The 24058-nt window shown below is 33.5% G+C and overlaps 1 protein-coding gene across 13 annotated transcripts in view; it reads left to right on the top strand.

Annotated features, from left to right (window-relative positions):
- The window catches only part of STXBP5L (syntaxin binding protein 5L), a 382290-nt gene that overhangs the window by 230692 nt on the left and 127540 nt on the right, over window positions 1–24058 (top strand). For all 13 annotated transcript variants that reach the window (XM_082394859.1, XM_082394855.1, XM_082394860.1 and 10 more), the window contains 3 exons: window positions 1050–1267; window positions 3409–3581; window positions 6495–6620. In XM_082394859.1, the coding sequence (XP_082250985.1) occupies window positions 1050–1267; window positions 3409–3581; window positions 6495–6620 (517 nt within the window). The remainder of the gene's footprint in view (window positions 1–1049; window positions 1268–3408; window positions 3582–6494; window positions 6621–24058) is intronic.

The raw sequence follows: 24058 nt of genomic DNA on the forward strand, positions 1-24058 counted from the left end.
TATAGTTATCAAAATCAAGGGCTTAATATTAATACAATACTATTATCTAACTTCCACATCTGACTCAGTTTTAACCAGTTGTTCCAATAATATCTCTCATAATAAAAGAAAATCTAGGATTATTTGTTGGATTTAGTTATCATATCTTTTGAGTTTTCTTTAGTCTGGAATGGTTGCTGAGTATTTGAAATTGACATTTTTAGGAGTTCAGGCCAGTTATTTTGTAGAATCTCTTTCAATTTGTGTTTGACTAATGTTTCTCATGATTAGGTTCAGATTATGCACTTTTGGAAGGAACTCCTAGATTTTTAGAATGTTTCTCAAGGATCCTTTGTAGAATCAGAGCTTTTATATAGCGGAGTTATCATCAGATTCTAAAATGGAAATAATATTCCTCCAAATAAATATTCCCCAAAACAATTCACAAAACCAGACTTTTTAGAAATTACAACTGACCATTTCCTAACACAGAGCCGCTCAGAAAAGATTCTTTCTAAAATAATCCAGATCATTGGATTCCCACTATTGCTAACTGGTACTGGTAAATTACAAATGTTTCTCATCTGAAGGAGTGTCTAAAAATTTGTTGAGAGGAATGAACCCTCGAAGAATAGCATCAACCTCTCATCTAACAATCAAAGGAAAAAATTGTGAAATAGTATTGAGGGGTTTCCCTTAAGAGAGAAGTAGGCTCAGTAGTTTCATTTAAAAGTTTCTGAGCCCAAGTATTTTTGTCAATAAACAAGGATAAAAATACTCACTTCGCAGGACTTTTCTGAGGAACTCATGAGACAATACATACAAAGGTCCTACATGTTCTTTGGTATATAGTATATGTTCAATAAATGTTAATTTTTTCCCTATAGTCTTCCTCCAGCTAAATGGTACTGATATGAGAGCATGACATTGAATGATTCCTTGTTAAAATGTAGTTTATTTTGTTCAGTTGGGTTTTACTTTTGTGATTTAATACGTATATTTAAAAGGCTTCGACAACATCTAAGAATTAAGTTCAAATTAGAAGATAACTATGATTCAATATCTTATAGTAACTCTGCAGATGCTGTACAAGCTAAAAACTTCAAAAGTGTTTGAAAAACAGAAGGTAGGAGAAGGAAAACAAACATGTGAAATTGTAGAGGAAGATCCATATGCCATTCAGATGATCTACTGGTGTCCAGAGAGCAGAATATTCTGTGTATCAGGAGTCTCTGCCTATGTCATAATTTATAAATTCAGCAGACATGAAATTACAACAGAAATAGTGGTAAGTCATTTAAAATTTAACTTTCACACTTAGAGTTATTAAAAGAAAACAGTTATCATAGATCTTGACTAGTGCTTGGTATGGTTTTAAGCCATCAGGAGTACAGTATGTGGCCAGTAATCCAATTCATAGAATTTTTAATTGTTCTTGTTACTTAGTATAACATATTAAAAAAAAGTTTGGCTTAAAATGACAAAAACAGTTCTCTATCAAAATTTAGTATTATTAAATAGGATAGATTATACCTATAGGTTTTATATAGATAGTTACTGATTTATTTTATATATAAATGTCAAATTAATGCAAGCTTTGTTCTATATCTTTATTAAATATTTTTTAAATTTATCTTTTTGCCAACTAATTGCCATAAATGATTATTTCTCAACTACAATAAGATTACTTTGAATGATTTTTTAAATAGCAACATATTTGTAGGGTGGAAATAATTATGGGGCTGCCTTACCTAATCTTAATTTTTAAACTGATGAAATAATTTAATTATTCAAAATAATGATGCTGTCATGGGATAAATTAAATCTAAATTAAGGCACCTATAGATATGGGTCTTCTCTACCCAGTCCATTTTACCATTTTATCAGAAAATAAAGATTATCTATTAAAGGCCTATGTATAACTGTTTTTACCTCAATGGCTAAAATTAAACATTGCCCTTAAAGTATATATTAGTTAAAACCCAGGCTTTGGAGTCAGATAAACCTAGCTTTTAATTCTGGCTTTACCAATGAATACCTGTGTGATTCTGAACAAGTCACAAGGCCCATTAGTCAGTAGTACAGTCTGGGTAAGTCTCAACTTCATCACTCATATAACTTCCTGTGAAAATAAAATAGAAAAATAGAAAATAATAATAAACTAGAAATTGTAATGCCACTTTCATAGAGTTCTTGTGATGATTATATGAAGTCATTAGCAGAGTGTCTTAGTAAGCACTCAATAATTGGTAATTGTTATTGTCACCAGAGGTTTTAAGTTTTAAGATAATTATGACAATCATTTTGATAATATTGCTGTATTCACTACTCCATAATTACACTTTTTGTAAACAATTGTTTTCAATCTCAAAAATGCTTATTTTTACATTGAAAAGTGAATGTTTATGTTATAAAATTGATTTCATTTAAGCATTGAATGCAGTCATAAAGTAATTTTAAAACATTTTCAGCTTTAAAAAAACGGGTTTGGATCACCTTTTTATTCCAGTATAAATTATCATATGTTTTTCATTAAGCAATTCTGACCAAGCTAATGAAATTATATAAGAGTTAAACTAATGAAACAAACAAAAATATGGAATTTATTTTGGAAAATTTATACTGAAGTAATTCAAAGTCAAGATTGAATGCAGGCTTTTTAAAGCTAAAAAGCTTTGTACAAATAACAATTTGTGTGTTGTGTGTGTGTGTGTTTTTACACACACACACACACATCCAATTTAGTTTCTTTCATTGGAATAACCATGACCAATTTCTCCTTTTATTTTATCGTATATGGAATTGTAATTTATACTTTATCTTAAGGAATATTTATTATACAGAAAATTTATCTCCACTGGTAGGTATTTTCTTATAATTCTGAAGAATTAAAAAACATTTTAGGGACTTCCCTGGTGGCGCAGTGGTTAAGAATCTGCCTGCCAATGCACGGGACATGGGTTCAATCCCTGGTCCAGGAAGATACCACATGCCGCAGAGCAACTAAGCCCATGTGCCACAACTACTGAGCCCATGTGCCACACAGCTGCTGAAGCCCGTGTGCCTAGAGCCCGTGCTCTGCAACAAGAGAAGCCACTGCAGTGAGAAGCCCGCACACCACAACGAAGAGTAGCCCCTGCTCGCCACAACTAGAGAAAGCCCGTGCACAATAACGAAGACCCAACACAGCCAAAAATAAATAAATAAATAAATTTATTTTTTTTTTAAATTTACATTTTTTTGTGAATGCCATTGAATATTCTATATAATTTATTATTTAATTCAGTTTGGGGTATCTCAACTTTACTATTAATTGAACTAATTAATCTGAAAAAAATAATGAATAATTACTGAAAGAGTTCCAGATATTTTAATGTGATTGTTATGAAAATCTAGGTTAAATCAAAACTTGATTTTTCTTTTTTTAAGTCATTAGAAGTACGACTTCAGTATGATATTGAAGATATTATTACCCCGGAACCAGAAACAAGTCCTCCATTTCCTGATCTCTCATCCCAGCTTCCTTCTTCAAGGAGTCTATCTGGGAGCACTAACACTGTGGCTAGTGAAGGAGTAACGAAGGATAGTATCCCATGCCTCAAGTAAGAGTTGCTACCAAATTTTAAAACAATTTTACATGTTAATTGTATAATTCTTTGAAACTGTGCCAAATAAAATCATCCTTCTCTTTTATTAAGTTGTTGTCAAGTGGTCTACAGTCCACCAAGGGGTACCTTTGTCTTCTTTTTTTTTTTTTGGAATATCTATGAAGAGGGTACAATATTTCCATTCTTCATTACTAATTAATATATTTCCTTCCCTGACCAACCCTAAAGAAAACATAGCTTTGATAGAATGGGAAAACGTTTGGCAGAGTAGAAACTTGCCACTTGCCTGGTACTTCTCAATTGACAAAGTATTTTTAGGGAACGTCTTCAGCCTTCTTGGAATCAAAAAGAAAACCAAGTTTACTACAAGAATACTATGTCAGAAAAAAGGCTTTCTCTCATGGTTACTAGGATATTGCGTAATATTTCTTTCTCTTTTTTCAACTGATACTATTTTGTAATAAACTACGTTGTCTCAGTATATCTAAACAAGGTTTAGTGTCATGCTCAAATAAAACTTAAAGTTAATCAAGCCTATAGTAATGTTTATCTTGTTTTTATGCTTTCTGGTAATAGGGTACAAAAGAATGCAGTTTCCTTAAGTTACCACTTACTGCTTCTACATCGTCAAACCAAATGTTTCTAGTATTAGCTGGTTGGAGAATTGAACCTAATCAAGGAATTTCTCTGAGCCTCATATGAAACTATCTGAGTGTGCTACTCAAGGAACTGTGGATAACTGGTTTCCTCATTTCTTATAAAAACACTTACGGAAAATTTAAAGATGAGGTTTCAGGAGAAAAATCAGCTTACCATACAATTAGCAGTTGCTGTACTTTTGTAATCATTGCTTTTGCCCCACACCCCAAATTTTTCTTGTGAAATTAAAAAAGGAAGTATAAGTAGGCATTACTGAGAGGAAGATCTATGAAGGGGAAACAAAATCATTAAACTTTAGCAAATGGAAAACTTGCATAATGTTATAATTTTACACATTTAATTTTTCCTTCATATCACTTTGCTTCACTTAATTGATTTATATTAAAATGAAAGAGAGAAAGAGAACAAAAAATTAAACAAAGCTTAAGAAAGCACTGTAGATTGATTTATTAGCTAAGAAAGCCCATCAGTAAAGTGGGTCCTGCAGTGACCTGAGTATTTTTCTATAAAATTAAAAAAATATAAAAGATAGGGATAAAAGAGAAAAACCAGTAAAATCAACAAAAATCTGGTAGTGGAGATGAAGTAAACAATACCATGTGTTGTAGCATTTAATGCTGACTTGTAAAGTAGTAGTGACAATCTTAAGGATTATCAAGAGAACCAAAGGGATTCAGTATAATCCTATATGTATATAAGCTCCAAAGGACCAAGCAGCAGAAGTATATTATTCTTTGAGTTACAGTATATTACAAGTGGTTCTTGAGTTGCATATAATCTATGCTTTACCAAATTATATGTTGGCATCCATCCCTAAATGACTTTCCTTTGCTGGATTTAGATATCCATATACATAAGCTAATAATTAAGTCTTTCAACACTGCCAGCTCTTCATTTTTAGCAATATTACAATTCTTATCAATATACATACGTTTGTGCAATTATCTGATTTTCTTTTGACTTTGTATGAGGTCATCATAGGCCTCATTAGGAGGATGAGACTTAAACCAAATGTAGATGAGGGAGTTTTCTGAAGAATATCTGGTGGAAGAGTATTCCAGGCAGCAGGAACAGCTAGAACAAAGGCCTTAAAGTGCCTGGCATATAAGGAGGTCAGTGTAGCTAGAACAAAGAAAGGATGGTGGGCGGTAGAGGACAGGGTAGTAGGAGATGAAGTCAGATAGAGGGCAAATTATAGGCCATTGTAAGGACCTTGGCTTTTATTCCTAATTAAATGGGGATGATTATAGGGTTTTAAATACAGAAGTGATATGATCAGACTTAAATTTTAAACTGGTCACTTTGGTCACTATGGTGAAAGTAGATTTAGGGATGGAAGGGAAAGGTAAAAGATGGGAGACCAATATGGAGGCATTGCACCTACCTAGAGATAATGTTAAGGTCTGGCAGATTCAGCAAAACAGAACAAAACAAAACAGAACAGGATACACTAATTTGAATTTCAGAGAAACAATGAACATTTTTAGTATCAGTATATCCCAAATATTACATGGGAAATACAGTAAAAACAAACAAATAAACAAAATAAACCCATTATTTATTGTTTATTTGAAATTCAGATTTAAATGGATATCCCATATTTTTATTTGTCAACTGTAACTAGGATGGTAGCAGTACTAAAGTATTATAAAAAGTGGTCAGCTTCTGCATATATTTTGAAGATAGCACCAATACATTTGATAATTGGTTGTATGTGAGATATGAGATGTAAGGTATAAGAATATTAGTCAAGGATTACTTTAAGGTTTTTTAACTCAATAACTAGATGGATAAGAGTTGCTATCAGCTGGAATAGAGAAGGCTGCAAGTGGAGCAAATTTATAGAGAAAGCAGGAATTCAGGTTTTGAATATGTTGAGCTCTTAAGTTGGGTGGTAGATTAATGGTCATAGTTTTTATTGTTATGCATTATAACTTACATATATGTAACAAATATTATGTAGGAAAAATAATTAAAAATACTACTATCACAAGAGAAAAAGGAACTGATGAAAGCCAGGTGAAGTTGTGGATCTGACTGAAAAACTACTTAAAGGAAAGGCTAAGAAATCACAAGTGTCTTGGTTTATTTTGAGAAAGCTAGAGAAGATACTGCCTACCTGCATAATGTTCTCAATGCCTGGTGTTGTATATTTCTGTAGGAAGATTTGTTGTAAATTCTGAAAATAAGCATGAACATATGTATTTGAACTGTATATGATGCAATTACTTTTTCTCTGTTTTCTAGTGTTAAGACACGACCAGTGCGGATGCCTCCAGGGTATCAAGCAGAACTTGTTATTCAATTGGTCTGGGTGGATGGTGAACCTCCACAACAGATTACTAGCCTTGCTGTAAGCTCAGCATATGGAATGTAAGTAGCTAAACAGTCTTCTCATTTGTATTATTTATCTGATATGTTTGATATATTTAAATATTTCTTTTAAAATGCTTAAGTGAAATCCTAAAAACGGAAAGAAGCCCTTACCTGGATTTTGATTAGATTGAATATGATATTAAGAAAAATAATAATTTAAATATAAACTGTGATTCTATGTTTTCTTGATGTCAAAATTTAATAGTATCCCCACTTTTAATGTTGTTGGGAGGTTGTTAGGATATTAATGTTTCATTTTGTTAGTGTTTCATTTTGGATACTTTCTTCTGACTTGTCTTTAAAAGTTCACTAATTCTTCAATGGTGTCTAATCTAATGGTAGATTGACCTATGGAGTTCAATTTCAGTTATTTTTTAGTTCTAGACCTTCCATTTGGCTCTTTTTAAAGCTTTCTGTTATCTTCTTAAATTATCGCTCTTGTCTTTTATTTCCTTGAACATGTCGAATATAGTTACTTTAAATATGTGTTTGATAACTCCATAACTGGTTTCTAGCTTAGCATTTATCTTGGCTTTTGGTCACATTATATTGTCTTCATGTAACCTACGTTTGCTTTTTGATTTTGTTTCCATTTTGTTTTTTTTAATTCAACATTATATGAACATTATATACTCCCATATATATATATATATACATATATATATATATATGAATATTATAGAGATAATTTGAGGTTCTAAATGATGTTATCATTCTCCAAAATGTATTTTTCATTTCCTCTGACAGGCTAAACTAAGAGTCAGTAGAAAGTGCAGAACAGCATAATCCAGTCAGACATCCTGTCTTTGAAAGTTGGACTGTATTCCCTTTAAAAGCTAATTGAGTTCTAATTAATCCTTATTCCTAGGTTGTTGCCCTGCTTAGAAGTTGTACCAAATTCTACTCCCACCAGCAATGTTTGAGAATACCTGATTCCCTACAACCTTTCTAACAATAGTATATAACCAAACTTTTAATCCCTGTCATTTTAAGTAAAAGGAAGTATATTATTATAATATTAACACTTTCCTTGTATCTTAAGTGAAATTGGACATCTTTTTCTCTACTGTGACATTTCTGTTTCTATTCTTTGTCCATTTTTTGGCAGAGTTGTTGTCTTTGTCTTTTGGATTTGTGAAAAATGTTTACATAGTAAGTAAGTTAGCTTTCTCTGTGATGTAACCTACAGATATTTTCCTTTCCTTTGTTTCTTTTATGACTGTGTTTAGGATGGTTTTTTCCATGCAAAAATTTAAAATTTTTTAATTTTTAAATTCTATTTTTTTCTTTTATGGCTCTGGATTTTGTGTCATACTTAGAAAAGCCTTTTTCACTTCAAGATAATGAAGAATATTGTCTTATATCTATTGTTTCTTTAATATATTTAAGTCTTTTTCTGGAGTTTATTTAGGTATGAGGTATGAAATAGGGATTAAACTTTATTTCTTACCTGATGACTAAGAGTTATGCCAATACCACTTCCTGGATATTTCATCATTCCCCTCTAAATTTGGAATCACCTCTTATCAAATAATACATTAAAAAATATATATTTGGCTCTATTTCTATACTTCCCAGTCTGCCCCTAAGCTAAGTCTCATGAGCTCCAAGAGAACTCCTTGAAGCCAGCTGAAAGGGTGAATACCTGAAAAAAACCTGTGTTCTTAGAATTTGGGGGGGTGGGGGTGGTAGAAGATGTATGTGAATATGATATTGGGAGCTTGCTTCTTGGCTGAAAAATTCTTTGGTAGGAAAGCGGGCAGGAACAGTCCATGGATGAGGGGAAGAAAGGAAGGGAGTGTGGGACAGCTGATAATCCCATTGTTTGATATGGCAAGAATATATGCTTATCTTTTAACCCGGGTAGTTACCATGGAAATTGGCTGAGCTCAAGCCATTTTCAGGGTTCCCTACTTAGAGACTGACCTGCAAAGGCAAGGCGATGCCAAAATTAAGAGCTATGAAGGTGTATTGCCAGGTTCAGGAGCTGAAGGTTGTTGGAATAAGTAAGTCAGTTAGAGAGCATGTTTCCCTTGTAAAGTTACTGTGGGGGTGACAGTCATTACAAAGCCTCTGAAGAACCTACAGTTGTATGAGAAAGCTTGGGCACCTGCCTCATAGATACCCTCAACTGCCAAAAAACTCCAGTTCAATTGGCTATCCATGTAAATTCCACCAAAGTTTTAGGAAATAAGTAACAACAGTACTTATTTTCTTTCTGAGAACTTATTTCTCTTTCTGAGAATTATGAAAGAAAAAAATCATATTCGTCTTATTTTGTGAGGCCAACATAACCTGATGTCAAAACTTGAAAAGGGATTGGATCAAGATGGCAGAGTAGGAGGATGTGGAACTCACCTCCCCCCACAAACAACTCAAAATTCACCTACATGTGGAACAAGTCTCATGGAACTGGAAACTGTCAGAAGAATTCCTATACAACTAAAGCTGCAAGAAAGATTTCCATGTAACTGGGTAGGATGGAAAAAAGTCATAGGGTTGGGACCTCCACTCTGGGTAGGGGTCTGAAAGGATGAGAAGGTCTGCACCCGTGGACCCTTCCCCTGGGGAGTGAGTAGGTCAAGCCACAGACTGGAAGTCCCAGTCCTGGGGCTCTACACAGAGGAGACAAGCCCCTTTGGCTACAGATAGAACTGCCTGCCAAAACTGAATCAAGAAGAAACAGATAATTTGAACAGACTGATCACTAGAAGTGAAGTAGAATCTGTAATTAAACAAACAAACAAACAAAACAACCTCCCTGCAGCAGAAGTCAAGGACTGGATGGCTTCAGTGGGGAATTCTACCAAAATTACAAAGAAGAACTTATACCTATCCTTCTCAAACTATTCCAGAAAATGAAGAAGAGGGAACACTCCCAAATTCATTCTATGAAGCCACCATCACCCTGACACCAAAACCAGACAAAGATACCACAAGACAAGAAAATTATAGGCCAATATCGCTGATGAACATAGATGCAAAAATCCTTGACAAAATATTAGTAAACCAAATCCAACAATACATAAAAAGGATCATACAACATGATCGAGTTGAATTCATTCCAGAGTCACAAGGATGGATGGTTCAACGTACACAACTCAATCAATATGATACACCACATTAACAAAAGGAAAGACAAAAACCATGTGATCATCTCAGTAGACAAAGAAAAAGCATTTGACAAAATTCAATATCCATTTATGATAAAAACTCTCATCAAAGTGGGTATAGAGGGAACATATCTCAACATCATAAAGGCCATTTATGACAAACCCACAACTCACATAATACTCAATGGTTAAAAGCTAAAAATTTTCCTATTAAATTCAGGAAGGAGACAAGGATACCCACTGTCACCACTTCTATTCAACATAGTATTGGAAGTCCTAGCCACAGCAATCAGGCAAGAAAAAGAAATAAAAGGTATCCAGGTTGGAAGGGGAGAGGTAAAACTGTCACTATTTACAGATGACATGATACTCTGTATAGAGAACCCTAAAGTCGCCACCCCAAAACTATTAGAACTAATAAATGTATTCAGCAAGTTCGCAGGATACAAGATTAATATACAGAAATTTGCTGCCTTTCTATACACTAATAATGAAATATCAGAAAGAGAAATTTTTTAAAATCCCATGTAAAATTGCATCAAAAAAAAAAAAAACCTAGGAATAAACTTAACCAAAGAGGTGAAATACCTATATGCTGAAAGTATAAAACATTGATATAGGAAATGGAAGATTATTCAAAGAAACAGAAAGATATCCCATGCTCTTGGATTGGAAGAATTAATATTGTTAAAATGGCCATACTACCCAAAACAATCTACAGATTTATATGGAACCAGAAAAGATCCATAATTGCCACAGCAATCCTGGGGGAAAAAAACAAGGCATACCCTTCCAGATTCTATACTATACTACAAATCTACTGTGATCAAAACAGTGTGGTATTGGCACAAAAATAGACATATAGAACAATGGAACAGAATAGAGAGCCCAGAAATAAACCTACACACCTATGGTCAATTAATCTATGACAAAGGAGGCAGGAATATACAATAGAGAAAAGACCATTTCTTCAACAAGTGGTGTTGGGAAAGCTGGACAACTGCATATAAAACAATGAAATTAGAACATTCCCTCACACCATATACAAAAATAAACTTAAAATAGTTTAAAAACCTGAATGTAAGACATGACACCAAAACTCCTAGAAGAGAACATAGGCAAAACATTCTTTGACATAAAATGTAGCAATATTTTTTTTGATTAGTCTCCCAAGGCAAAAGAAATCAAAGCAGATATAAAAGCTTTTGCACAGCAAAGGAAGCCATCAACAAACAGAAAAGACAACCTATGGAATGGGAGAAAATATTTACAAACTATGCCTCCAGAAAGGGGTTAATATCCAAAATATACAAACAGCTCATACAACTCAATATCAAACACACACACACACACACACACACACACAAAGAATCCAATTTAAAAAATGGGCAGAAGACCTAAATAAACATGTTTCTAAAGAAGACACACAGATAGCTAACAGGCATATGAAAAGATGCTCAACACCGTTGATTATTAGAGAAATGCAAATCAAAACCACAATGAGGTATCACCTCACACTAGTCAGAATGGCTATCATCAAAAGGTCTACAAATAACAAATGTTGGAGAGGATGTGGAGAAAAGAGAACACTTGTACACTGTTGGAGAGAATGTAAATTGGTGCAGCTACTATGGAAAATAGTATGGCGGTTTCTTAAAAAACTAAAAGTAGAACTACCATATGATAAGCAATTCTACTCCTGGGTATATATCCAGAAAAAATGAAAACTCTAATTTGAAAAGATACATGCACACCAATAAATGTTCATAGCAGCACTATTTACAATAGCCAAGACATGGAAGCAACCCAAGTGCCCATCGATAGATGATTGGCTTAAGAAGATGTGGTACATATATACCATGGAATATTACTCAGACATAAAAAAAGAATGAAATATTGCCATTTGCAGCAACATGGATGGGCCTAGAGAATATTATGCTTGGTGAAATAAGTCAGAGAAAGACAAATACTATATGATATCACTTGTATTGTAGAATCTAAAAAATATACACATGAATCTATATCCAGAACAGAAACAGACTCACATAGAAAACAAATGTGTGGTTGCCAAAGGGTAGAGGGAAGAGGGGAGGGGCAAATTAGGAGAATGGGATTAACAAACACAACTACTATACATAAAATAGATAAGCACAAGGTTTTTACTGTATACCATATGGAATTATACGCAGTATCTTGTAATAACCTATAGTGGAATATAATGTACAAAAAACCCAAATTACCATGCTGAAACTAACACAATACTATAAATCAACTATAGTTGAATTAAAAATTTTTTTAAATTAAAAAATAAGAACTTGAAAAAAGCATTACAAAAAGTGAAAATTATAAGTCCATATCATGCATGAACATAGATACAAAAATCCCAGCCAAACTATAAATAAATATAGCAATAAAAATATCATAATCGAGTTTGGTTTATACCAGGAATGAAAGGTTTGTTCAACATTTGAAATGAATCAGTGTAAATCGTCACATTAATAGGATAACGTAGAAAACCATAATGATTAAGCCATAGATGAGAAAAGCAAAAAAAACATTTACTAACAACTAACTAAAACAAGAAGGGAATTTCTTTAGTGTGATATATGGCAGCAAATATTATTCATACTTAAAAATGTTAAAAGCTTTACCTCTGGGATAAAAACAAGACAAGGATGACTGCTGTGACCACTTCTATTTTCATTGTACTGAGAGAGGTAAATAAATCAGTCGTATGGATTGGAAACAAAGGAAATGTAAAAAAAATATCATTTAGCACATAAATTATTAGAATTAGTAATTGAGTTTAACAAGGTTACTGGATACAGAGTCCAAGTAAAAATAGACCAAATTTTCATATACTTACAAAATAGTTAGAAACTAAAATTGTATAAAGATTTCATCTACAGTAAAATAAAAATAATAAAAGTTCTAGGAATAAATCTAATAAAAGATATTTAAGACTTCTACCCAGAAAACTATAAAACTTAAGATAAATTTAAGAACCTAAATCATGGAATGAAAAATTCAGTAGTAGTGTAAAGATGACAATTTTTCACAAGTTAATCTATAGATATACCAGAATACCAATATAAATTTCAGCTGATTTTTTCCCTTCTAAAATGTACAGAGAAATGCAAAGGGCCACAACTAGCTGAGAAGTATTAAAGAAAAACAGAATTAGAAGACCGCTCTACTTGAAAACAAGACTTACTAAATAAAGCTGTATTAGTCATGACAGTGTTCTTATTGGTGCAGGATATACAAATAGACCAATGAACAGAATAAAGAGCTCAGAAATAGATCCAAGCATATTTAGCCAAATTGGTTCTGCAGAGCAATGGAGGAAATGACAGATTCCCCGCCACCCAATAAGTAGTACAAAGTCAATTGAATAATTATATAGAAAAAATGAAATTTGACTCTTCCACTGTACACAAAGATTCTAGAAAGTGTAATAGGAGAGTTTCTTCATAATACTTGGGTTAAGGAATTATTTCTTAAACAGTAATCAAAAAGTATAAACCATAGAGGAAAACATTAAGAATTTCTTGGAAAAAAATGGCACAATTAAGAGAGTGAAATGGCAAGACAAGGAAGAGATATTTGGATTAATTTTATCTGACAGTGGACTCCTATCCAGAGTGTAAACAGAATCATCAATAAGAAAAATATAAGTCGATAGCAAAAAATGCAGAAGAAATTTGAACAAACATGTCATAAAAGAGAATATCTAAATGACAAATATATTTTCATATTTATATGAAAAGGTACACCATTACCATTGGTAATGTTGGTAGTGTTTGCAACGATATTGGGTATCAAGAACTCTCAAACGCTGCTGCTAAGAGGGTAAATTGGTGAATCTACTTTATAAAGTTGTTAACTTTATTTACTTCATTTTAGCATACCTATGTATGCATGCCCTACAACCCAGAAGTTTCATTTCTAGGTATATGCCCAATGAAATGCAAGCACGTATGCACCAAATGACAGTAGCATTATTTGCAATGGCAGTATTATAATAGTCCCAAACTACAAACAAATGACCATCAGAGTAGACTGAATAAATAAATTGTATTATACTAATCCAATTGAATTCTACAGCAATGAAAATGAATTAACTTCATTTATGTGCAACAATATTTTAGAAAAAAGTGAAACATTTATCAACAGCAAGCAAAACTGATTTTTGGTGTAGGAAGTCAGATTTGGGGAGACGAGAGAGGAGCAAAAATCAGGAGATGCACAAGACAGCTGCTGGTAACATTCTATTTCTTGATGTAGTGGTAATTATTTAAGGTTGTTCACTTTGTGAAAATTCATTGAAGTGTACAATTTCATTTATGTGTCTTATACTTGAATTAAAGAGTAAAATATAAAGTTTTTTTCAAATAATTGAGTAATTTTATTTCTAGAAATTTATCCCATAAATATACTCAATATTTGAATGCAAAGTAATTTATAAAGGATATTCATTATTGTGTTGTTAATAGCAAAAGACTAGAAGCAACCTTGTTGTCTGTAACAAAATTTTAGGTAAATAAATTAGAGTACCCACAAATATTTTGAAGCCATTTAAAAAACTAGCTTCCTATGAATTTATATAAATAATTACCAAAATATCTAGTAAACTTTATAAAATCAAGATTCATGATATTATTTGCACCAGGCAAAATTTGTTTATCTGTAATATGCTATAAACATCCAGATACATTTCTATATGCTATAAACTTCCAGAATACATTAAAAATTTCTGTAAATTGATATGAAAAATAACCCAATCAAAAGTAAGCAAGGTATGTAAACAAAAGAAATACAAATGGCTAACAAACCTGAAAAGATTCTCAACTTCACTAACAACAAGGAAAAAGAAAAATGAAATAACAAAATAGTGATTTTAGCTTATTATATGAGCAAATTTTTAAAGATAACTAGTATTTTCTGTTAACAGTGTCAGAAAGTGGATCCTCACATACACATATATTTTATTTTTTTAAATAAAACTAAGCATATGTTTTGACTCTAAAAATCTAATCTTACTGAAATTTTAATAATTTCTGGAGACTGTCACTTATGCACAAAGTTTGTTGAAGGATGTTCTTTGCATCATTATATATCATAGCAAAATATTTGAAACCCATGTAAAAGTCCATAAATAGGAAGACACTTTTTTTAATGTTACTTTTATACTATAGAATACAATGCAAAAGTTAAAAAACACAGCAAGGAAATACCTCTTAGACATATTTTAGTGAAAACAAGAAAGTTATAGAACAAATATCTACTTGTTAAAATATAGAAAAAGGCCAAGAGGATATAAACGAAACTGTTAATGGAAGTAATCTGAAAAGGGGATTGGCATACAGTGGGTTGATTTAAGGGAACTTTCATTTTATAGTTATTGTTTGAATTTTTTAAAGTTAGAATATTTTCAAGTGTAATTTTTAAAACTTAAAAAAAAACAAAGAAATAGCACTGTGCCTCTGAAAAGTACCTCCCTTTGGGAGTTGGGGGTGTGAGGTGGTGAGAATCATCAGATATCAAAAATGACTATAAAAGCTTGGACCTTTGAAAATAATTACTCCCTAGAATTCAGGGGGAAAAAAGTGCTACTCTCATTCAGTTTATATTCTAGTCAGGGTATTTAATAATGGAAGTGTTCATATACTGTGACCTGAAAGTCATTTAAAAGAGTAAATATAGAAATTGATAGAATGCAGCAAAGTAACTGAGAGAACAAAATGAGTGTAAAAAAGAGCGTGAGAAATCAAAGTCATTGAAGGAATCTTATGAGAAGCTAAAGTGTGACTACTTCACTTTTATTCCAAAGATAAAAGGAATTATGTTGAGTCAGCTTTTCTATTATTATCAGCTCTTTTTCCTCCCATCATTTCCAGAGGATACAGAACCATGGAGCTTTGATAATTAGGCTTAGTGGAGAGCTCTGTTTTTTTGTTTGTTTTTACTTACTAAGATAGTCTAGTATAGAGTTAAAGAGCATTAACACTAGAGTCAGATTCTTTGAGACTCAAATCCTAATTCTGCTTCTTTCTAGTTGTTGGATCTTAGAAAAGTTACTTAAGCTTTTTGTGCTCAGTTTTTTTTTTCTGTAAAATGACAATAAAATGTTGAGAGGATTAAATAAATGTATTAATACATATAAAGTATAATCTGTTAGGCTTAGAGAAGGATACACATGACATATTCAAAATAGAATAATTTGAGGAGTTTTTATAAATTGATTATTTTCTAGGATGTAGAGAAACAACATGAGGTAATGTAGTGCTCCAGAGCTAGAATGAACAGTACTTTATTACCACCTGTCAAAGAATAACTCAGACATACTTAATTGTTGCCACATTATTTACTTGAATACAAAGTAAACCAATAGGTCAATTTTGTCTAATACATACAAAACAGAATTTATAGAAAGGAGAAAGCAGAGAAAGAAAAACCACAGACACTTTCTAAATAATGAACTTTGCGTTTTCCATTAAAATGGTAATGGGTTAGCAGCTAACAAAGAGACCAGTCAGGGTTTTTGCTGTTGGGCAGCTGTATAAATCATCAACTAAACCAGTTTTAGTTATATATGGCTTCTCCAGAAGACCTTAGCTGTTTAATTTGTGACCTATATGTAAAAGACATTTTCTGCATTATGTTTGTCATCATTTAGGAATACTTCCATCTAAAATATGCCAGGTCTGTACCATTTTTCTTGTTAGAATTTCTCAATTCCACCCTTTTGGTCAAACTCAACCCCCACAGCTGACTGACTATGAGGGCCTCAGCCTCTTTGTGAAGCAGATAATTTGTTGAGTAGTGCCCCAGATCAATGATTTTGTAGCAGCATTTAAGTACCTCGATATCAGACATCAAAGAAGGAGAAAAACATAAGGACAATCACAATTATTATAAAAAAGATTTGAAACCACTTGCTGTCCAATATCCTAGTTGGCCTAAGTCTAACCCAGAGAATAGGTCCCAAGGATTAGTGTAATCAAGTTTAGCTAACTGAGTAGCCCTATTTTCCCGTTGATTATTGATTGTTCTACTCTTTTGAGGAATTTACCAAAGGTCAACTCTTAAGTCAGAAACTTTGCAAGATTAAGATTTTCCTCTCTTACAAGCTAGTTAATTAGCCTTGCCACACTTTTGTGTGTATATTGACAGAAGACAGGCATGTGTGTCAGGGACAAAGATAGTTTATTACTGATAGCAAAACCAGCAGCTAGAGCAACATCTTGCATCAGTTCCTGACCCTCAGTCCCAACATGTTAACATGGTGAGGGACAGAAGGTTCCTTCATGTGCAGTGGTATAACAAGAGAAGAACGCAAGTTTTTAAAACTCAGATCTGAAAATAGTTCTGCTGGTGGTCTATCCATTCTCCCATCTGGAGAAAGAAGCCTTATCTTTACTCTGGAATGTAAGAAAATCTTCTCTGGGGAAGAAAGGGAGAGGTCTTTATCTTTACTCCCCTGGAATGTCTTCAAGGAGGGAGCTACCTTGAAGCCTGGGATGTCTGGGAACGTTATACAAACGTCCTTAACTTGGCTGTAAATGCCTTCACTATGAAGACCCAGAGGATTAACAGGGAAATATTCATGGAGAATGGTCTACACACAACAGTGTGATGTGGTACCTATTGTACATTGTTATTTAGGAATAATTTACTCAATTTGGTTATGTTAGTCTGTGAGGCCCTTCAAGCCTGAATTGTTTTACTTGCCATTTGAGTCTATGATCAGAGATAATTCGTAGATCTCTCTTTTTTCTTTAGGAATTTTTTTTTTTTCTGTAATAGAGATTCTTGTAAGAACATTTGAAATCTAGATTTGGGGGTATATTACCATATTGGACTTTTAATAAGATGTGAGTAACTGAGGGTTTTTCTCCGAACTTGGAAAGATAACAAATTTAAGAGTTGAAAAATTATCTATATCACTGTGTATTTCTTAAGAACAAGGACATTCTTTTACAGCCTAAGTATAGTACATTCCCAGAACAGAATCAAATCCAGGCTCTTACATTTTAGTTTTCATTTCTTAATTTCCTTTAATCTGGGATAGTTCCTCAGCATTTATTGTTTTTTGTTTTTTGTTTTCACTTTGATATTTTTCAAGAGTAAAGACCAGTTATTTTGTTTAATGTGCTTCAATTGGAGTTTGTCTGATACTTTCTCGTGATTAGAATCAAATTAAGCATTTTGGCAGGTATAGCACAGAAGGCAGTGTCTTCCTTAGTTTGTCATATCAAAAGGCACTTGAAAATAGTTTATCCTAACATTAGTCGTGATAATTTTGATTGTTTGGTGAAGATGATGCCCACTAGGTTTCACCATTACAACGTTATTATTTTCCTTTGTAAATGGTAAGTAATTTATGGGGAGATTTGTGAAATTACGTAAAAATTTTATCCAAGTTTCACTCATTAGTTTTAGTATCCATTGGTGATTTTCTAACTCCATTATTTCCTCTACATTTATTCATAAGCATTTTACTGGTTAGAGAGCATAACCTCCTATCTTACATAAATATTTACTTATGCATTTGTTTATATCACTATGGAATCATGAATTTCTATTTTATTCAATGAGATAAGATCTGTTATTATCATTTGTTATTGTGATGCTCAAATTGTTCCAGATTCAGCCCTATGGGACCCTATCAAGATGGCTTCTGTGTCCTTTTGATACATACCCATCATTTTTTGAGCAGGTTCTTATTTTCTCGTGCTCCATAATGTTTCATATTTATCTTTTTTTTCTTTCTTTTTGTGACTGGTTTATTTTCACTTAGCATTATGTGCTCAAGGTTTATCCATGTTGTGGCATATTTCAGAATTTCCTTCCTTTTTATATTTTTATATTTATGTATTTTTAATTGAAGTGTAGTTGATTTACAATGTTGTGCCAATCTCTGCTGTGCAGCAGTGACTCAATTATACACGTACAGACATTCTTTTTCTAATATTCTTTTTCATTATGGTTTATCACAGGATATTGAATATAGTTCCCTGTCCTATACAGTAGGACCTTGTTGTTTATCTGTCCTATATATAATAGTTTACATCTGCTAATCCCAAACTCCCAGTCCTTCCGATCCTCCTCCCTCTCCCGCTTGGCAACCACAAGTCCGTTCTCTATGTCTGTGAGTCTGTTTCTGTTTCCTAGGTAGGTTCATTTGTGTCCTATTTTAGATTCCACATGTAAGTGATATCATATGGTATTTGTCTTTCTCTTTCTAACTTACTTCACTTAGTATGATAATCTCTAGTTGCATCCATGTTGCTGCAAATGGCATTATTTCATTTTTTTATGGCTGAGTAGTATCCCATAGTATATATGTACCACATCTTCTTTATCCATTCATCTGTCAATGGACATTTAGGTTGTTTCTGTGTTTTGGCTATTGTGAATAGTGCTGCTGTGAACATAAGAGTGCATGTATCTTTTTGAATTATAGTTTTGTTCAGGTATATGCCCAGGAGTGGGATTGCTGGATCATATGGTAATTTTACTTTTAGTTTTCTGAGGAACCTCCACACTGTTTTCCATAGTGGCTGCACCAACTTACATTCCCACCAACAGTGTAGGAGGGTTCCCTTTTCTCCACACCCTCTCCAGCATTTGTTATTTGTAGACTTTTTAATGATGGCCATTCTGAATGGTGTGAGGTGGTACCTCATTGTAGTTTTGATTTGCATTTCTCTAATAATTAATGATGTTGAGCATCTTTTCGTGTGCCTACTGGCCATCTGTATGTCATCTTTGGAGAAATGTCTATTAAGGTCTTCTGCCCACTTTTTGATTCAGTTGTTTGTTTTGTTGTTGTTGAGTTGTATGAGCTGTTTGTATATTTTGGAGATTAAGCCCCTGTCTGTAGCATCATTTGCAAATATTTTCTCCCATTCTGTAGGTTGTCTTTTCTTTTTTTTTTTTTTTTTTATGGTTTCCTTTGCTGTGCAAAAGCTTGTAAGTTTGATTAGGTCCCATTTGTTTATTTTTGTTTTTATTTCTATTGCCTTGAGAGACTGACCTAAGAAAACATTGGTTCTATTTATGTCAGAGAATGTTTTGCCTATGCTCTCTTCTAGGAGTTTTATCGTGTCATGTCTTATGTTTAAGTCTTTAAGCCATTTTGACTTTACTTTTGTGCATGGTGTGAGGGTGTATTCTAACTACATTGATTTACATGCAGCTGTCCAACTTTCCCAGCAGCACTTGCTGAAGAGACTGTCTTTTTCCCATTTTATATTCTTGCCTCCTTTGTCAAAGATTGACTGTAGGTGTGTGGGTTTATTTCTGGGCTCTCTATTCTGTTGCATTGATCCATATGTCTGCTTTTGTACCAATACCACACTGTTTTGATTACTTTAGCTTTGTAGTATTGTCTGAAGTATGCGAGAGTTATGCCTCCTGCTTTGTTTTTTTTCCTCAGGATTGCTTTGGCAATTCTGGGTCTTCTATGGTTCTATATAAATATTTGGATTGTTTTATATTTATCTTATAGTTTCCTTGCCCTAACCCTGGAATCAAATTTTTGCAAGGAACTCTGGTTCCTTTTATTAGAGAATTATAAACCAGTATGTATGTGGATATATGTGTATGTGTATATATATATATATGCACACACACACATACTCAAATATATATATATACAGTTGACCCTTGAACAACATGGATTTGAACTGCACGGGTCCACTTATACATGGAATTTTTTCAATAAATACTACATTACTACACCACTGTGGTTGATTGAATCCGAGGATATGGAACCACAGATATAGAGGGCCAACTACAAAGTTATATGGGAATTTCAATACAGAGGGTTGGCACCCCTAACCCATCTTCCATGTTGTTCAAGGATCAACTGTATAAATATGTTTGTATGTGTATATACGTATACATATATATATACACACACACATATATGTATACACACAAGTTTGTGTCAGATACTGGTTTCTAAATAATATTCACCAATATATAAAAATATATACATATGTATGTATATGTGTGTGCATGAGTGTCCAATCCTTTTATTGCTTGGAAGTTTACCAATATATGAATACGTCACGATTTGTATATCCATTCTCCTGTTAATGGACATTTGGGCTATTTCCATTTGGAGGCTATTGTAAATGAAGCTTCTTAGAATATTCTTGTACACATTTTACGAGACTTGTACAGTGATCCCTTGGTATCCATGAGGGGGTTGGCTCCAGGACTCTACACAGATACCAAAATCTGCGTATGCTCAAGTCCCATAGTCACTCCTCCATATATGTGGGTTCCACATCCATGGATTCAACCAGCTAAGGATCATGTATTAAAGTTTACAATCCACAGTTGGTTGAATCCACCAATGTGGAATCTGCAGATACAGAGGGCTGACTGTATTTATTGAAAAAAATCTGCATATAAGTGGATTTGCACAATTCAAACCTGTGTTGTTCAAGGGTCAACTGTATTTTCATTTCTATCAGTAAATACCTAGGATTGGAATCACAGGGTGATAGGATAGGTGTATGTTTAATTTTTATAAAAAATACTTAAAAAATTTTCAAAGTGGTTGTACAATTTACATTACAGCCAGCAATATGTAAATATTCAGTTCTATATCCTCAACAATAAATTTGGTGTTATAAGTCTTCTTAATTAACCTTTCCACACAGTCTAACTCATGATGTTGAGCACTTTTTTCACACGTCTGTTGATCATTTGTATATCTTCCCTTATGGGCAGTGTGTTCAAAACTTTTACCCATTGTTTTTCTTTTTATTATTGAATGCAGAATGTTTTAAAAGTTAATTCTGTATTCAAGTCTCTTTGTTAATTATATGTATTGCTAATATTCCCCCCCCCCATCTGTGGCTTACCTGTTTTTTTGTTTTTTGTTTTTTGGTTTTTTTAATTTATGGCTGTATTGGGTCTTCGTTTTCTGCGCGAGGGCTTTCTCTAGTTGCGGCAAGCGGGGGCCACTCTTCATCGCGGTGCACGGGCCTCTCATTATCGTGGCCTCTCTTGTTGCGGAGCACAGGCTCCAGACGCACAGGCTCAGTAATTGTGGCTCACGGGCCCAGCCGCTCCACGGCATGTGGGATCATCCCAGACCAGGGCTCGAACCCGTGTCCCCTGCATTGGCAGGCAGATTCCCAACCACTGCGCCACCAGGGAAGCCCTTACCTGTTTTTAATGGTGTCTTTTTATGAGCAGATTTTAATTTTGAAGTAGCTTAAGTTATCAATTTTTCTCTTTTGTTTATTGCTTTTTGTGTTCTAAGAAATCTTTGCCTACCTCAGGAGTTTCTTTTTAACCAGAAGTTTTATAACTGTAGAATTTATGTTTAGGTGTATGAGCAATCTCAAATTAATTTTGAGTATGATGTGTAACAGTTGGTTTCTTTTCTGTTCCACATATATTCAGCTGTTGCAGTACCATTTGATAAAAAAGATCCTCTGTTCCCCATTGACTTCTTTTGGCATGGTTGTCAAAAAATCAACTGTGAATCTATTTCCAGAATCTCTACTCTGCTCCATTAATCTATTTTATTCCCTATGCCAGTATCACAATATCTTGATTAATGTAGCTTTGTAGTAAGTCTTGAAATCAGGTAGTATAAGGCCTTTGAATTTGTTCTACTTTTTCAGAATTGTTCTGGCTATTCCAGGTCTTCTGAATTTCTGTCAGAAACACAGCTGGGCTAGAGAGAGAGCTGAGCTCCTTAGGTATCAGAGTAGCTGATTAACACAATGAGCCAAAATGAAGACTTCAATCACTTACTTTGACAGAGTAAGCAAGAAGTAAAACTGGAAAAAGCACCAACTGCCCCCTGTTCTATTTTCCCCCTATGGAACAGCACATCAGTTGAGGATCAAGTGAATCAGCACAGGAATAAGGGTCTTCTCACTGTTGGGATTGCCCCAAACAGAAGGCTCTGGCAGTGTTATGGATCTTGAGGTCAGAGGAGAGGGGAAAGGGGGAGGGCTAGGAGTGGAAGAGTACTAGGTACAGAGTCAGAGTGGGGAAAAAGTATCTTCAGAGTACCCCCTCATCCCCAATGAGGAGGCATCAGCAGAGGTGCCTGAAGACTTCTGCAAAGGCCTCAGAAAAAAATACCTACCAATGAAGGCACTTGAGCTAGGAATGAAAATGGACATAAGAGCAGAACCTGCTAGAGGGGCCTGGATCCTTGACTGCACCTCCCTTCAGAGACTGCAGTGCATTGGCTGTGCACTAAATCTGGTCTTGCGAGGGCAGCTTTCCCTTGAGAAGCCTACCAAGTAAAGCCTTTGTAATTGCCTATGGTCAGACTGAAAAATCACACAAAGGTTTTTAGCCCAGAACTGGACTCCTGAATTTCCATATACATTTTAGAATCAGCCTGTCAATTTCATCCAAAACAGCTTGCTGGGTTTATGATTCAGGTTATATTGATTCCATGGAAAAATTTGGGGAAAATTGGCATTTGATATTACTGTCTTCCCATCTATAAACATGGTGTAGCATTCTGTTTAGTTGGCATCTTTAATTTATCTCAGCATTGCTCCATAATTTTGCAAGTATACTGTTATTGCATATATTTTGTTAAATTTATTTCAAAGTATTTTGCATATGTTGATACTATTGCAAATGGTATTATTTTTAAATTCATTTTCTAATTGTTCACTGCTGGTATTTAGAAACACTAGTGTTTTTGTATACTTAACTTGTATCCTATAGCTTTGTTAGTTCACTTATTGGTCTTAGTACTTGCATGTGGTTTCCTTAAGATTTTATACATAGACAATTATGTCTCTATGACTAGAAATCAGTTCTACTTTTGACTTTCTAGTTTTTATGTCTAGTACAGTGTTGAATAGACATGGTAAGAATGGACACTTTGCTTTATTACCAACCTTGGGGGAGAGTATTCAGTATTTCACCATTAAGAATATCATTAGCTGTAGATTTGTCAGAGATGCCTTTTAATCCTTATTTGCTGAAAAATTTTATCATGAGTGACTTGTACATTCACTCAAATTTGTTCACTGTATCAATTAAGATGGTTGTATTATTTTCTCCTTTATTTTGTTACTTTGGTGAATTACACTGATTAATTTTCAAATAGTATACTATTATTGCAGTCTTAGAATAAAATCCATTTGGTCATAATGTGTTATGCTTTTAATATATTACTCTGTCTGTTATGGCAGTGTTTTATTAGGGATTTCTTAGAGCTTTTTGATGAGGAATGTTAACCTTTAATTTTCTGTTTCTGTAATGTGTTTGTCAGGTTTTGGTATCAAGGTTTTTAGGCCTCATAAAATGAATTGA

The sequence above is a fragment of the Balaenoptera borealis genome (assembly GCF_965194805.1).
Source record: "Balaenoptera borealis genome assembly, chromosome: 5".
Lineage (NCBI taxonomy): Eukaryota > Metazoa > Chordata > Mammalia > Artiodactyla > Balaenopteridae > Balaenoptera > Balaenoptera borealis.